At 39.7% G+C, this 18,068-nt stretch overlaps 1 protein-coding gene across 2 annotated transcripts in view; it reads right to left on the bottom strand.

Moving 5' to 3' along the window:
• Window positions 1–246: 246 nt before the first annotated feature.
• The window catches only part of LOC133423642 (cadherin-12-like), a 149,467-nt gene continuing 131,645 nt past the window's right edge, over window positions 247–18,068 (bottom strand). Inside the window, exons 10-12 of one of the 2 annotated variants that reach the window (XM_061713906.1) lie at window positions 12,326–12,443; window positions 8,340–8,591; window positions 247–1,540 (exon numbers count right to left, since the gene is read on the bottom strand). In XM_061713906.1, coding sequence (XP_061569890.1) covers window positions 1,029–1,540; window positions 8,340–8,591; window positions 12,326–12,443 — 882 coding nt within the window. In that variant the 3' untranslated portion in view covers window positions 247–1,028. The remainder of the gene's footprint in view (window positions 1,541–8,339; window positions 8,592–12,325; window positions 12,444–18,068) is intronic. The other variant, XM_061713907.1, reaches the window with a different exon arrangement.

Raw genomic sequence — 18,068 nt, 5'->3', positions numbered from 1 at the left:
TTGAAAAACCAAAGTGTTCCTGATCAAGATTGTATATTGTCATTCTCTAAAAACACATGTATTCTGCCTTAGACAGACAATTTACTGCAAGAATTTTATCCGAAAATGTTGTATTATGTGTCCACAAATGTACGTTATCTACATAGCAGCTCTGGAGTTCCACAGTTTAATAATATTCCTTGTGTGGTGTAGTTTTTGTTGATTTTTTTCATAATCCAATCATTATAAAGATGGCTTCTGTCCAAGTGTGATTTATTTAAGAAAACAGTGCTTATTACATGACCAAACCATAGTATTTAGCCCTATTTTTTTTTTTCTTTTTACAGCTCTAGTACAAGTCTATTCACAGGACCCACCTAACAGAAACATACATTTTCATGTGGGCCTTTCGTTAATTACAAAATTCGAGTGTCTCCAAAAATAAAAAATACAGATTGATGACTGAGATAAATAGATAAATACACAAACAATCCAGTCCAACTCAATCAGTCCATAAATAAATAGAACAATAAATAACATTCAAAACATCTTTGGCCAAACGTAGGCCAACTTTTTCTCCCCAGAGCCGGCACCGGTCTCGATGCCTTTGCCAGCAGGAGCGCATTGACTGAATCAGCTTGACCTATGGGGATCTTAGAAACAACGCTGGATATGTGCCATGACATAGCAAGTGAAAAGGAAATAATTATATTGAGGCACTTTAAAGGATGTTCCAGGAAATGTCAACATTTCCACGCGTATTCCCCAAGAGGAAACAAAATGTAAGACAAGAAACAACATTCATCTGAAAGAGAACTGAATTTCTGCTCATCTAAACATGGTACCATATTTCATCACTTTTTATTTAATTTTTTTACAATTTTGGGACTGAAGGTGATAAAGTACATTATAAAGTAGAAAACAGTGAGCTGGAAAATAAAAAAATAAAACACATTACATTGGATGAAAAGAATGATTAAAACAATGTGTGAGGCCAGCAAAAGGAACGTTTTTTTTAGTTTTTTTTCATTTTGAGTCTGTGAATAGCATCAATGTGCGTTCTCTGTGTTTGTTGAGTCCGACTGGGTTTCTGACTGTTCCCCAAATATCCCTGCCAGCGTCTTAAAGCGGGGCCCCCAGTCACTGAGGTAATCGTAGTCCTCCTCGAAGTCTATTGTGAGGGACTCGATGGAGCTGAGAGACTCGGCCACTGAGCCGTCTCCCTCGTAAGCATATGTGGCCAAGGAGTCGTAGGGCGGCGCCGAGTTGTCCATGTCATTCTCCTGCAGTCGCTGGTCGATGAAGTCCCGGATATCTTCACTCCCCTGAGAGACAGGTGGCTTGGGGCCTCTATTCATCTCTGGTTTGACATCCCTGCGGTACAGGTTCTCCTTGACAACCTTAGGATTGCGGAGCGTCCCCATGTCAAACGCATGTGTGTCCTCCTCTCCTCCTCCTTCATCATCATAGTGGATCACATTGTCTCGGATATCCTCCTTGGATGACATGAGGGTCTCCTTTTTCTTCTGTCGTCTCAGGCCCACATAGAGGACCACAATAACTGGGGAAACAAATGCAGAAAATTGCACGTTAGACCACTACAGATCCATTTCACTGTGCCTTGGAGCTTTACTTGGGATCAAAGCAGAGCCCCTTTGAAGACTGGTTTTGATAGTTTGAAGCTCACAACATACCAAGGTCTTTAGATTAAAGCTGGTTTGAGTTTAACTGAAGTTTGTTTGACAGTTGGTGAGACATGCTTTTGGGTACAATACCAGCACAGCTGGAAGGCAGTGGAAGTTCACCGCTACGGTCTACATCTACATGCACATGGACATATCTTAGTTTTTATGCTGACCAGCTGAAGAGCTTCTGCAAGAGTGTAGATGTTCAGTGACTCGGGTTTCAATATTGCCATGTAGGGATGGGCGGTATGGACGAAAAAATGTATCAGGATAATTTCTGGCATTTATCCCGATAACGATGAAAATTACGATAAAAAAAATACCAATTAAACTCCACCTTTGTAACTATAAATCTATCACCACATTCAGTCTTTGGAGCCCCCAAAACACTGCTCTAAAAGAATACTAAATACTACTAAACTACACCAATTAAATTGAATTAATAAAAACCAATTAAATGAGTCCACCTGTACTGCAAAACTGTAATGACTCCTCGCTCTCAGATCCGCCATGTTTGTTACACAAACACGTCATCAACGGGAATTTATTCTTTCTTTCTTTCTGTCTTTCTTTCTGGCTCATTTCCTTCCTTCCTTCCTTCCTTCCTTCCTTCCTTCCTTCCTTCCTTCCTTCCTTCCTTCCTTCCTTCCTTCCTTCACGTACGTTGTGCGTCAATTTAACGCAGAACCATAAATCCAGCTTTACACAAAAACGTCATCAACGGGAATTTATCGTTTGTACCACGAGATGACAAATTCTTACCGTGGGGAATTTTTTTGACGGTATATCGTGAATGGTAAAATATCGCCCATTCCTATTGCCATGAAGAAAATTGAGTTTTTAGCTTGGGATATTCTTTGTTTACAGGATTGTATTCAGAGGCTAATACAGATAAGTCTTGATGTTAACCTTGACACCATAGATTTTATACTAAAGATAAACATAGATGCTCTCTCTCAAGCCAGCATGAAAGTGTCTAAGTGTACACTAAGTGCTGGCTTCAAACCTCCTAGAGCTGCATTAATCTTGCATTGAAAACCATCAACTTCTCAAATAAAATAACATGCCTATACATTTTTACCACGAGTACATATGATGTAGATGTTATTACATGACCAAATGTAGATGTAAGTATTTTTTTACAAACTGTGCTTGGCATAGAGACCTATTCATTTTTTTCTCTGATGAAACACAACCCAAGTTTGTGAAGGCTAAGCAAGGGGATATATATGCAATATATTATTTTTCAACAACCCAACCACAACTAAAAAGTTTAATTTGTCTTAATAGTGTACTGTGCTATGGGTGGCTGGTGTACTTCTCCTATGTCCATGACTAGTGTTTCTCAGTCCTCGTCCTCATATCAGAAAGATGTCTGTCAGTGGAACCTGACAAACTGGTGCAGACCTCATCGACAATGGTGAGGCAATTCATTCATTTGAAGCCATTGTGATAAACAAAAGAAACATCTAGAACATGTAGGGCAATGGCTCCAAAGATCCAGAATTGAGAAACACTGTCCTAGACAGTATGTTTAGTTTAGTTTAGTTTATTGTTTTGCACAGTTTTTAAAAAAATATACAGGACATATCAATGATAAACACTATAGGTGCAGGAAGAGGCAAAAAACCCAATGGGCTTATTTGAAGCCTCCACCGAAGATATTAAAATTTCATGTCAAGATTAACATACAAAAAAACAGAAAGTAAAACTATACAAAAGTGATGGCAAACTTATAATGCAATATATAAATAATAAAGAATAAAGACAAAAAATAAATGTGTGTGAGTGTGCATGGGATATTGTTTTTACAACTTATATTATATTGACTCCTGAGCAAATAAGACTGTACATGTCACTATGAGTGAAACACAAAAAAAACAAAAAAACAAAAAGAACATGGATACATAAACAACAATACATTGGGAAAACAGTTACAAAACAGTAGTCAAGTGGTCCTTCAAACGTCTTTTGTAATATTTCAGAGAGGACGAGCTCTTTGCCAAGTGGGAAAAATCATTCCACAATTTAGTGCCCCTAAATCTCACCGAAAATTGACCTCTGCAAGTGAGAAATTTAGGAGGATGAAGATCTGAGGATTGTCGAGTTGAATAAGAATGAATCTCTGAGTTTAATTTAAAGTAAGTCTTGAACTGTCCAGGAATATTACCTTCACTTGAATTTAGCTTATAAATAAAAACGCATATCTGAAAAATATTGATATCATAAATAGTAAGAATCTGGAGTTTTTGAAATAAAGGAGTAGATGAAGCGAGTGACTCTGATCGAGTTGCAAGCCTAACAAAACGTTTTTGTAGGACCAGAATTTTGTGAAGATTTGTAGGAAAAGTATTTGCCCAAACTAAATTGCAATATGTTTGTTGACATGAGCTTAAAATAGATTTCATAATGTTGTTAATAATTATTATTCTGTTCTCATCTGGAATACTGCTTCTAGGAGACTCCTTGCTCCTTTCCGTGGTCATGCCTCCAATTATTTCCGGTGGGATCTATTGACCTGGTTGAATCCACTGAGTGAGCAAACTACCCCTCCATACCAGATGGTGGCAGTGGTGTGCCACTTTGGCAATTTGCCAACCACCAATGGATAAAAGAAGATGATTATATTAAAGAAGAAGAAGAAGAAGTAAAAAGTAATGGTAGTGATGAATGAGAAAAGACAACTTGTATTCAGAGAACATGGTGATAGCTGAACATCATCTCCTGTCATCAGCGTAAGCCATCAGCACTGAGTCTCAAAACTGGCAATGTGTTCACCACCCAGTCACCTGATACAAAACACGGATTAAAAATGAATAAATGCCTGCAACAATCCAGTTTCCAGGTTGAATTCAAGCCGGAGGCAAGAAAAACTGCAGACCACTGGAGGCGGTCTTCAGAAGTTGAACCCCGTATTAGAATGTGTAACTTTCCAACAGTAAACATATTGACAGCCTGGTTCAAACAGTGATTTTGGTTTCAATCTTTTGTTGTACAATGTAAGGTGTATTGATAAAAAGCAATACATTTATTTCTAATATGAGGCCTAGCCGTTTGATTGACAGTCAGCTCAGCCAATGGCAAGTCCTCATCACAGAAATAGGATCTTCCTCTGCCAGTGTTTACCGGCAGCTCCACGGCTCCTCTGGCAGAGACCACTAACTTTGATTGATGGAAGGTGGACGTGTTCTCATTGGCTTACTGCGCCTGTTTGTTCAGCCCATTTGCAAAGGAGGCTTCAAGCTGCTCTTGAGAAAACCTATAGGACACATAATGAATATTCTGTCCAGTAATGTAGGTCTGTGGTGTGGTCACTAAAGCCGTTGCTTGGTCGTTACATAAAATCGTTAGGTGTCCACACTAAAGTCCTTCAGAAGTCAAAACAGTAGTAGCCATCGCTCACTTTAACTAGCTGTAATGTAAAATCACAACATTGACTTGCACATTTCAGAGGTAATGTGGCATGTCTTTCAAGCAGTTAATAAAGAGACAATGGGCTTTGTAAGAAGGTCTAATGTTAGCAGATATGTTTAAAGTGCTACTGTGCTGGAGAGGAAGCTCTCTCTCTCTTGATTTTCAATTTCAGATCGTTTAACTGGAACGAAGTTTCCATTGTCCGACTGTCACTCCTAATATGGACTTCCTCTTACTTTCCGTCTTGCACTACTTCATTTTATCAAATTTTCATTTTATATGACAAAAGGCCTGGCAAACTTGTTCCATTTCCAGCTGAGTTTATTGGTTTATTAGCTGATTATAGGATTCTAACCAACTGCAAAGATGATGAACATTACCTTCTACCAATGAGCATGTTAACATGCTGACATTTGCTATCAACTCAGAGCTCCACTGTCAAAATACAGTCTCCCTGAACTGAGATCATGGCTGTGAAAGACTCTGAAGTCTGCTCAGACATCTAGGTCATATGCAACAGCGCTTATTATTTCAATTACACAGTTCGTGCTTCTTCATTTAAGTTTTGAAATGGAAGTCATGTGCGACCTAGACTGAGTTTCACACAAGTCAGTCCCCATTTTAATTTGCCTTTTCTAGCCATCTTTTGACCTGAAATTCAATGCCGTATCGCTTTAGTGAGTGCGTTTGTCGATAACAGTAGCTACAAAAAGAACTGTGAACGTTATTGGATATTACATTGTGCTGCTGATAATATACCCAACGCAACAGTTTGTTTTTTCCCACCACCCATCACAGATTTCCTGGGATTCTGTATTTTAGACTCTGTGGTAAGCCACCATTGTGCTGTTTTCCACACACAGAGTTGCAGTAAATTTTCATACTCTCCCTCTCTCTTGTCAGTGCAATCCGTCTTTCTCTGTCTATCTCCCCTTGTGTCCCTTACTCTGTCTACTCATTGAATAATGCAGTAAAATATGTGTTTGTCCTCTGGATTTGTGATATACGGCTGCACCTCGGAGGAGAAGCAATGGGCAGAATAACTCTGCAATCAGTCAGAGAAATGAAAGAGTCCAATAAATACATTCAGACTGAAAAAGGCCTGAATCCATCTCTTCCTTTCAGCCATTCTTTACATTACTTCCCCTCTGCTTTCCTTCAGTCGCAACCGGCTGTCATTTTTGTAGAATGCTAGCTCCCCCTAGTGCCATCTGGGTAGACTTCTGCTGCACATTCTTAAAGTAGGGCACCCTTGTTGAACACGCATTGTCACAAGATGAACCCCATTCACATCAGTTTGAAGAGAATGACAACGCAAATGGGAGGCCCAGCACTCTTTCTGTTTGATTTATATCATAATTTATCTTTGCAGAGCAACTGGCTAATTCTGACAAAATCCTGCACAGAAACTGGTTCCACAGAAATGTTCCCAACGCAAGTTCAGATGCTTTCTGCCACTTTCCTTCTGTGGGACAGCATGACAGCTTGGCGTCAACCCCAGCCTCCAGGGTGAGAGTCAACTCAGCTTTGAACACAATCTTCAGACGAAGAGAAGACACCAAAACACTTCTATGGCACAACCCACTGTGTGTTTTTATGTGTCACAACACACAAAACACAGGCTCAAGCAGATATTTTGTATTATTGCATTCATGAAGGCACTGAAATAGAATTAATCATGAAGCATAGTTAGAATTTAACAGTGGATTATTTGCTGGACCATAATTACAGAGGGGATGGCGAAAGGTAAATACGGCAACATTCAAAGGTCAGGGTTCCCTTTGACTTCCAATATAAAATTAGAGCTTCTTTACAGCCGTTCATCCCACTTTCATAATTCAGAAAATCATGTTATAAAACTACATTTACTTCTTCCCAACTATGCAGAGAATTAAGGGGGAGTTTTACAGCCTTGACCTTGTGGGAAACATAAAAGCTGTACTTCAGGACGCATCCATGGAGCAGATAGATTGGATTTAGTTTATAGGGCTAAGCAGCCTTCCCTTCAATCTTTAACATCTCATTGAATAACCAAATTCATATGGGTTCTTCCATTAGAGGCAGACACGCTTGGAGAGATGCCAGTCTGACTTTTATGGTCATCTGTAATGGCCAAAAATGGAAAATGTGCACTTCAATAAAATGTAGCAGAAGAAGTACCTATGTGTGTACCCACGTATTGATTGTAGTGTCTAAAAATATGCTTGAACTCATGACAAGACAGACAATCCTCACTTTTTAAATGGAAGGACACCAGGATTCTTTTCTTAGTCTTACAAAGAACCAAAATCAGATATTCAGTTACTTTCCATGTAAACACTTATATTGACCTGGATAACTGAGAATCTACACAGAAATGAGCCAAAGGAGCTTTCGAGATTGTTAGAGCGCTCCTTGAGTTACAGAAAATCTGTAACTCACCTTGAAGGGCACCCAGAGAGCATATCCTCCACCAAGGTAAACGCTTTCACAGTTTCAAATAAAGCGATCTTGATAGGCACCAGCAGTGAGCTGGTAAGCTTGTTTCAATAAGTGCATCTGGGTTTCTTTTGTCTTCTCGCTAACAAACAGATCACATGCTTCCAGAAAAGAAAATCTCAAACTTAGCAGGCAGCTCCAAATCACCGATGGAGCAAGAATAGTTGTCAAATAGAAATGTCAGTAGTTTGACATTTGACGAAATGTCAACTCTCTTTTTGACAACAGTTAGGTGAGGAGATCAATAGCACTCTTCTGAAGTCTTGTTGTCACTGTGAGATTGCCAGGCAACCAGCGGAAACTCCAGGATGTAACTGCACACGTGGCCAAGAAATAGACACATCACAAAGAGCTCAAATGTGGATAGAGACCAATAAAATGAGATGTTTACTCTCCAGCTGGCTTTTCTGATGGAAGCAGACTCATGTTCATACCCCTGGATTGCGCCAGCGCACCACTTTCTCCCTGCTTCCAGTCCTTTTGCCATGCTAAAATTCCTTGCTAATGTTCTAGCAGAGAAATATGCTCTCATCCAACTTGAAGCTAATTTGTATATTTCACATTATTCATTTAAAAGGGTGGGAGAGCATTTATCTTTTAGAGATCACAACCAATTATCAGAAGTACTAATGGATTCTAGCCGTCATGCCGTTTTGTAGCTGCTAAAGTGTCTGGAGAAAATCAAAAAGGCACCAACAGGGTACATTTGCCATTTAATTCCTGCATTTCAATGGTGCTCCTCAAGTAAATATTGTCTTGATACCAGAAGACAACAAATCTCACCTAATAATATGATGATACACAGGAGTATGGCAATCAAGGCTCCCGTGCTAAGACCCACGGGAAGAAAGATGGCCTCTGCACTGCATGTTAGCAGGGAGCCATCTGATGCACAGCCACATACACGGATGGTCAGGGTGCCAGTGCTGCTCTTGGGTGGGTAGCCGTTGTCTTCTATCACAACAGGAAGGAAGTAGATCTCCTGCAAACGTCGTCTGAAGCCAATCCGTTTCGTCACAATCCCAGCCGTGTTGTCTAGAAGAAAGCAAAGAAGGAGACGTTAGCCATTCCAGTCATCTTTGCACAAAAACCCAATCCAAACCAACCTGATTCTTCATGTGAAATTACATTAAAAGAACCTTGGGAATTTCTGGGAAAAGCCCTGAAGTTGTGAAGAAAATCACTTGTTCCTTGATCTCCACGGGTTAGAAAGTGTTCTGACAAAGTGAAAGAAAATATTCCTCCCAGTGAAAACTCACATCAATCAGATTATCCTCTGAGCTTCTTCGCAAGTCTGGAGGTCCAAGTACAAGAAAGATGAAACTTTTCGGTGTCTGATAACACTCTGTTTGATATCAAATACTCTCCAAATGTGCCTCTCAGTATGAGATAAGAAGCTGCTTCATATCAAAGCCTTCTCTTATCAAAGTTCTAGCTATTTTACACCACTTACTTTACAAGCTGGAGGTACCAAACCACACCCTAACCACAACATTTTCTTTCTTCTGAAGAAATGCATTGTTGTTTTGTAATCTCTTTGTGCGCAAAACACACCAGAGAATATAGAATAGCAGATTAGCTCTGATAGATAATGGATCCCCCCAAAAATAAAAACATATGAAGGGACAGGCTTGAGAGGACAGCTTGAGGTGTGAGTATGGTAAGTTGAATACACGGCGACAACATATACAAGGGGGAGAGAACTTGTCAGGTTGAACCTGCCTGCTCTTGTCTGCAACAGCCACACTGTCTGACCCCTGTCAAGCCAGGTTTTGTAGCGCCGGTAAAGCCCAGAGCTTTTTCTTGACAGGAGGTCAGGCATTTTAACACACCTTGCATGTTGTGCACCACTGCGATTTTGTTTGTGGCGTCCCTCCCCGTCTCTTCCTGAACCTGTCTGCACAGTGCCCGTGGTGTTTTCATTCGCTGTCCCTGCCTATCAGATCGCACTCTGTATCGAGAGAGTGTGTTTCCTAGGCTACAGGCAGTCAGAAAACCACGAGACAGTGTGTCAAAAAGGTAAAAGTGGATCAGAGGTTCGGACCTGGGCTTGTCAAGGATGGTGAATGCATTCGCTTCCCTGGCTTCATTCTGTCATGTCCCAGTTTTCATTGCACATCTCTCTGGTGTGACTTCAAAGGACTCGACTAGAGCGTGCAGCAGTGTCATGGTATGTGGCCCTATCACATGACTGCAAGCAGATACGGGCCATTCTTATGAGCCTAACTGATCTTGAGTCATATTTTCTTTATCCTCTGTGAAGTTTTTTTTTTTTTTTCTTTTGGTGGACAATTAATGGCTTGCATGCTCTCAAGAGTAACTGTCGGTGCACTTTGATTCCGTTTCCTGGCATTGTTTGACCTTAGATTACTTTGCTGTCGCTACAGTGCTGCAGTCTGGGGTTTCATCACTGTAGCTGTCAACGACAAATGTCAAACAGCTGCCACCTTTGCACTAAATGATCTGAGGTTCTCGGACCAGTTCTGTCCAGAACTTGTGTTATGTTCTACTGTTAGCCCTAAAACTAGCATATCCAGTTGCATCTATATGTTTTGACAGTCTGAAACCAAAAACCACATCAAATAAGACTTTTTTTCTTCCTCATAACAGATTTATACCATATATTAGTGCTGGTCCCAAATGTTACTCCCGTCTTAATCTGAACAGTCTGGTCAAGCAAATGGGATTTTGAATGTTATATTATAATTGTGCAAAGAAACACAATTTACGACTCTGTCCTCTGTAGATGTGATCTTGCATTCCCGATCTTGCGTAACTGCCAGGATGCACGATGCCATATTGACATACCGACGGACACAGCTGCTGAAAACAATCTAGTACACAGTAGTGTCCACCTTTTATGGTGCTTTATTGCAAACTTTGCACACAGCTTCACGTCATCATTTGCAACGGTAGCAAACGCAGGTCTCTACCTTCCATTTTGGTTTTTATTACACACATGTAGGTTACCACATCAACCATGTTGATGGAGATTGTCACCAAGGACACACATTGGATTCAATCATCCGCAATATAAAATGTAAACAGTTAAAATGATCAGACTTTGATCAAATATGCTTAAAAATCCAATTTGGGCTAGCAGTGTGAACATAGCCTTGGAACCTTTGATTTGCAGTAGGAATGTGAGCTCAATACTGACATTTCCATCTTGAAACGTGGAAATGTTTCAATACACTGCGCAGAAATGTGGATTGGAACGTTAATGTCACATGACCAAGGCCAAGCTTGGAAGCATTTTGACGGGTGGCGTAGCTGCTGCTTGTTCATGTCTTTGGCAGTGTTTTCAACAAACCTCATTCCACATCTGCCTAAACCGCCGTCTGCCAGAATGCTTAAAAGTCAAATGAACACATCAGGCTTGTTCTCGTGAGAGGGGAATTGGTCAGAGATTAGGGGAGATTTTCAGCAGCTAAATGAAAACTCCCAAGAACGCACAAAGGCAACATTTCAGTCTTCTGGTAATTGATTCCGTTCGTAAATGTCAACTCACACATGAAACCAGGGCCAACGAGAATTAAATCCATTACATGCTTATTCAATAGGTGTCAACCTTGTATTGTTCTCCAGCACAGAAATTACACACGTTGCTGAATTAAAACACATGATTTGACTGATGTTAATACAGTACTAGAACAGTTACATGCAACCCTAAGACAGGCAAAGCAAAACTAGGGGTGGAAAGTAACAAATTACATTTACTCACGTTACTGTAATTGAGTACTTTTTATGAGTAATTTGTAATTTTCTAAGTAGTTTTTGAAATATGTAATTTTTACTTTTACTCGAGTACATTTTGACCCAAGTATTTTACTTCGCTACATTTGAACCCCCTCACGTTACTGAGTACAACATTTATGGTGAAAATCTTGTGGGCATTTTATTTTGATTTATTGTAAATAGCAGGATCATGCAGGAATTGGGCACTTTATTTTGTGTTTGAATACTTTGATTCTGGTTTTAGTGTTGTCGGTTGGACAATATGACTGAAAATAGTTTGCACTTTACAGTACAGGTTGTGACTGGCCTTTTTGTCCTGTTCTGCGGAAGTAAAAGGATCATGTTACTGAGCTCTGCTGAGCTTTTACAAGTGTGGATGTGAACTTTAATATGCCTCAAAGTTGATTAAAACAACTTGTGCTGGATTTGATTCGTGACTCATCCTTTTTTTGCATTAAATAACTGAAAGTAACTTTTACTCAAATTACATTTTAAATGAAGTACTTTTGTACTTTTACTCGAGTACATTTTTAGATGAGTACTTTTACTTTTACTTTGAGTAGAATTTAAGCAAAGTAAAGATACTTTTACTCAATTACAATTTTTCAGTACTTTTTCCACCTCTGAGCAAAACACAACAAGAGAAAACAGTTGCTCTGACAACGCCTGTTTGTTGTCTGTGACATTGTGAGAATTACCTTTTTATAGTGATTTCTACCAAAATATGATTATCTGAATTTGCAGCTTGGAATATCTTTAAGCCTAGTCCTGATTACATAACACTTTCGGTCGTGGTTTCCTCAGACCCGGCAAAATATCACATTACAGGACCGCAGGTGTCACTGTCGGAGGTGGGTGGTGAATTTCTTTGAAGTTTTGAAAGAATTTCTTTCACAAATGGTTTAAAGACTTCAAAGTTTCATTGGAAAATGTTGAGTTACTTTTGAGAACTTTTAAGGATTAAGTTGGTAAATGGATTGGCTAGCCATACACATCTAACCGTCCTGTCACAGGACGACAAGAACACTTACTTCCAAAGTCTCGGATTGTGAAATTCTTATTCTTCATATCTTCCTTCGATGTTCTGAAGGAGAACTGTTGTCCAGCACTTGGCAAGTCCTGGTCCTTTGCACTGAAGGTCTGAATCACCTGACGGAAAAGAAATCAGTAACAATTTTACAATTATTTTTTTAAAAAGATCTTATATTGCATCTGTACAACAGAGATTGACTTTAAACCTGTAGTCAGAGGTTAACGTTTTTTTTTTACATCCCTGCCTACTGTGTACATCGGTAGAAGAACTGTAACCTATTCATCATTACGTAGCTAAAACAGTGTGTAGATTTCTAAAAATGGAAGATGAAAAATATTAACACACCAAGCAGTCCTGAGCAGGATGCGTGGCAGAGCCGTCAGAGCTGAAACCAGCCAGTGAATTGTTCTCCCTGTCATCGGGGATGCAGCCATTGAGCACTTGATTGAAAACTTGTTGAAATTTTGACATCACCCTGCCACAGCGTGATGGATTAACTTCATTTAAAACTGCTGGAGCCTGCCCAGACAGAGGCTGGCTGCTATATGTTGCACTTATATGTCAGTACATCTCCTCCAGTGGGCATGGAACAAGCCAGAGAGAGGACAGTCTGGTTCGGCGTCGCACCTATTTTTACCTGCTGCTAAACTACACCTCGCACGCTACCTTCCATCTACAGCAGAGAGACACGGATAGCTGTTTCAGGCACTGCCAACATAGTTTCCCCGCTGTCTCAGAGCTTCGCATGGTACCGGCTGTTCTTTCATCGCAGCTGTGCAACCGGTCTGCTCTCCCTAACTCGGTGGGCTTCACCTGTTTGACACCTCACACTGCAGCCCTGGATCCCCCTCCACATGGAGGAGCCACTAATCAGCCCTCCTGCCTTGTTACATCAGCCTGTCTGTGTTGCTCTCCCTGTTTGCCGTCGCAGTATTTGAATAAAAATCCCCGCAGGGCGCTTAATGTGACACTATAGGTGTGATGAGCGCTCTGTTGTGCTTCCTCACAGATGTACAGTTCAAATGATTGATTTCCTGCAGCCAAATTAGCTTTGCGACAAATATATCCCACTGCAGATAGCAATTACTGAAATTAATGTTTAATCTAATCTTTTTTTTTTTTTAATTTCTGTAAATCGCCATCAGTATTTTGATAACAATGACGAGTGTGCAATAGATATTACCTTGGCACGAAGCAAGAGACTGAGTGGAAATTCAGTTAAACCTCAATCCATAAAATTCTACTTTTCTTTATCCGAAAAAACAATTGTTAAATCCACTGTTTGCAGCAATACCCCTTTAGCATGTCCCAAGGACATTCATGTGTCAGGCAGTGGTGTTAAACACAACCAAATGCATCACTAGTAGGACAGAGTGGTATTACAAGACATGATGGGCCATTCCCACTGGTCAGCAAGGTGATGTTAGTACTCTATTACCCATAGCTCTGGACCACATGTTGGACTGCATTGATTAAGCCGTAATAATAAAAACAATGATAAGAAGGATTTTGGGCCCGACCCCCAAGGCTGTTTGAGGATGATGACCCCGATTTTCCTGCACAACACGACTCGTCTTCATCACCTCTGAATAAGTGTTGTTTTTGGCAGCCTGATTCAATCTTAGTTTTAGTCTAGTCTTTGGGTCAAGCTATCATTTTAGCTTTTATTAGTTTTAGTCACATTCATTCTCCTTTTAGTTGTGTCAAGTTTCAGTCGACTAAAAGTCTGAGTATTTTAGTCTTATTTTAGTCAGAATTGTCCAGGACCATTTTAGTCTAATTCAATCAAGGTTATCTTATTATTATGTTATTGTTACCTTTTTAGACTCAAGAATACATTCATTTCAGATACAGAAGACGCTCTAATTTGAGTTTACAACATTTTTCAGCATTTCTCCCCCATTTTTACCCAGCAGCAGCCACTAAACCAGAGGAAACTACAGAAAACATGGAGATTAAGGATCTCTGTCTCTTCTTAGTCTTGTTCTGGTCAACGAAAATGGAGACACATTTTAGCAGAGTTTTTATTTTCTAATCTACATTTTAGCCCCGTTTTTATTCGTGTACAATTTTTGCATTATATATTTAATTATCATTATCGTGTGTATATATATATATATATATATATATATATATATATATATATATAATATTCGTTGCGTTTCGTTATCCTCAGAATATCAGACGATATTTAGTCATAATTTTCATTGACGAAAGCAACTTTACTCTGAATCACATATGTTTGTGGCTTGAATTCAGAAGGGACTGCATGTATGCAACCCTGCCAGAGCTGCAGACATCTGTGGTTCTTCGCTGCATGCTCGGCACACATCCACACAGAACTTTTAAAAACCTTTCAATATTACTGTTTTTTCTTGACATGTGTAAAGTGTTCTTCTATTGTTGTTTTATGGCAGTTGGTGCAGGGGTAACATGTTACTACCGTGTCCTATAGGGCACTATTCATACAGTAAGAAATCATTGATTGTCCATAGGGAAGAAAAGCCTGGGCTAGAAGTCCTCCATTTTTTTTCTTTGACATTTCAGCAGGGGAGAGTAACTCCCTTTTAGATCCTCAATGCAAGTAGCATAATATGGGCTCTTTAGTTCAAATATTTTCATGTAGAACCCTCCTTTTCCTTTCAAAAGCACTTTCCGCCTCCTCGTGATGTGGAGTGGAGCTGTTCCTGCTGCAGCTGCTTATTACCGGGCACTTGTGTGTTTGTTAGAGTTTGAAGTGTATTTTGCTTTTGCACTCAGCTGAATTGTAAGTTAAGCTAGACAGGAGTGCTAGCTACATGCTGTAAATATCAATGCAATTACCCCAGCAGAATTGGCCAGTTCGCTGGCTGGGCATGTCAGCGGAGCAGCGAAAGAAGCCGGAGCAAATACTTCAAACGGCAGAAAGGCATTAGAACACTGACTGCCCTAACTATACCTAATATGTAGACCTCCACGATACAGCATGATTTTTTTTTTTTTTGTACATTTCGTTTGAGGTTGCCTTTTCTCATTTCACACTTGACCAGTTGAATCTGAGCACAGTAATTTATGAAATAAGGAAACGTCCTGCTGTGCAACTTTGCGTCAGTCCCCGATCTTTTTTTATCCGCAAGCCTCCACTCTCCTTCCTGCTCTCGCCACACATTTACATGAAAATAATCAGTTGTTTCTCTCGCTCGGTTTCATCCGGGCGACAGATTATTTTCAATCAGACTTGCCACAGCGTGAGACACTCCAAAACAAGCTGTTTGTACGTTTTTTTTTTTTAGCAGTGTGAGTGCAGATAACCATCAAGGGAGATATGTGATGGATTTTACAAGAGAGGGATCTGCAATTCTTTATCTTTCCCCAGCTGTGTGCAACACCTGGCGGAATCATGCTGTGGAAACACTGCAGGGAAGAGTGGATGCTGAAACCCGAGGGCAAGGGAGGAAGCACGAGAGGAAGAAAATGGAAAGGGAGAGATAAAATGATGGAGATTATTTGGAGTAAGGAAAAGAAACTATGTGTGAAGGAGCAGAGAAGAAGATACATTCAGAGTCCAAAGTGTATGATTTAGGATGATTCTTACTGATCTGACTAAAATGGTCTTTGTAACTGGTTTAAAAATGCATTTCTCTGTAGATCTGTAGTGTTTTGTCTCTGGTACGAGCAGCGGTCGTTGGATTGTTAAATCGGAATCAACAGTCGTGTAAGTGAATTAAATCTTTTGATAATTAAAATATAAAACTTGGCCTGGAACACGATTTTTCTGGAGCGTCTTCTCGCAATTTCATTTAAAAAAATAAAACTCTTTAAAGCATATTCACATTTTTAAAGCATATCAAAATCATTGTTCAGAAAAACCAAAAAGCCTTCAGAAACCCTTGGAAAAGCTTTAATTTGATAATTTCCTGTAACGTAGGGAATATCCTGAGTCTATGTACGATGTAACACAGTGTTCAAAATGTAATGCCAAAGTGGAATACCACAAGTTTGTCCAAGGCACTGGTTCTTCCCGTGAAGAAAGACCAGGTGATGTGAATTTCAAAGCTAAAGAATCTGATTCCTGAAAGCATTCCCAAGTGTCAGCCCAGCCTTGATAACTGACACTATAGGAGCATGAGAAGTGTTTTAAAGTAGCTGTTTGTAACTTTTTGAAAGTGATAAGAAATGACATCCAACGCCAACCCGTGGAAGTAAAGCTGAATTTTGAGTTATGCAATTCAAAATATAATGTTTTGGGTCCAAAATGATAATAAAAGATTAATATATTTAAAAATGTTAAAAAACTGCCAAGTATGGGAGTGGCATTATTATGCTCTGGGCTTGTGGTGCAACAAGTAGCAGAGGCGAGACATCATGCTGCCTGGGTTCAAACAGGGGCCAAGAAATAGAAGGAGAATGTGAAAATCCACTGAGCAGAACTGCAATAATGGATAATAAATCTTTATAAGGTGTAATACTAGCTAGAGGGGTGACATGAAGCACTGCACGTCTGGGTAATTAAGTGTCTTTACGGCAGCCTCATGTCATAGCTATGGCCAAGTTCTTTGCAACATCTTGATGTGTTCTATTTGCCTTTATCCATCTAAATGTTGAATCCTGAAACATTTTTCTCTGCTGGTCTGGATGCAACCTCTTCACTGAAGAGGACGGCTTGAGTAAAGCGGAGATCATGGAGGAGGCAATCTAAACCATTGCTTTTTCCCAGGTGTCATTATGTGAGATTGCTGGCCCTTAAAATGGCAACTATTGGCTACTCTCTTTCAAGTCAGTGGGAATGGTCGCAACAGGATCGCCACGGTGATATTTACAAGCATCCTAGTTGGGACAATCCTCCTAAAGATATGCACTGAATCTATTTTGGCATCAGTGTACATGTGGCAGATCAACATGACACAGAGTCAGACACCAGGATTTCATGGAGAAGCTGGTTGATTATCAAAATAAAGAGTAATACATCAACTCCATGTTAACTAGTAGAAGCTGCAGCTAAACAGATCAGAACAGATTTCAATGAAGCTTCATATCAGAAGTTGAAAAGCATATCATATTTGACACCAACCTTTTTGACAAAGATTATCAATAGAGAATACAAGACATGCCAATAAGTGTATTGTTAAAGGAGTGATTCTTTTTTTCTCCCTTTCTCTGCTGCACTTCCAACTTTTTCACAAGTTTGATTAGTTTGAAGTGTTTCTTTTTCCAAATGATTTACTGTCAATTTATTTCACAACAATATAATTTCCATCTGTCTTGCGGTAGACGGGCCACTTGGGATAAATAAGTCAATAAACAACTCAATGTTCCTTTTTTGCCATTTAGTAAGTGAAAGGGATGAAAATATAAATAATCTGGATAACATCAGTGCAATAACAGAATTATAACCTTGAACGCCCACAATTAGCATTTCTGTGTAAAGTTTAATGGCAACAATGTTCAGAAGACTCACAGTTTAGGTGAACACAGAGAAATGTCTTTCCACAGGAAAATACATTTCCTTGAGTTGTAAAGCTCTTCACAAACCATCTATCACTCTCCACAGCGAAGGCCGAACACACACAACAATTTTTGAGAGGAGCTTTCACTCGAAAAAGGTCATTTTTGAATGTAATGAATGTATCTATCAAGAGGCTGTCATTTTGTTGTCGAAACTTCAGGTAAGAGATGAAAAAACGGATGAGATCTCCATGCTCAGGGAGACAGTGATGCTTCCAAGGCAGGGCACAACCTTTTGTTTTGATTGCAACTGGGCC

The sequence above is a fragment of the Cololabis saira genome, chromosome 22, assembly GCF_033807715.1.
Source record: "Cololabis saira isolate AMF1-May2022 chromosome 22, fColSai1.1, whole genome shotgun sequence".
NCBI lineage: Eukaryota > Metazoa > Chordata > Actinopteri > Beloniformes > Belonidae > Cololabis > Cololabis saira.
The sequence above is the reverse complement of the archived record's forward strand: the minus strand, read 5'-3'. Positions and strand labels throughout refer to the sequence as shown.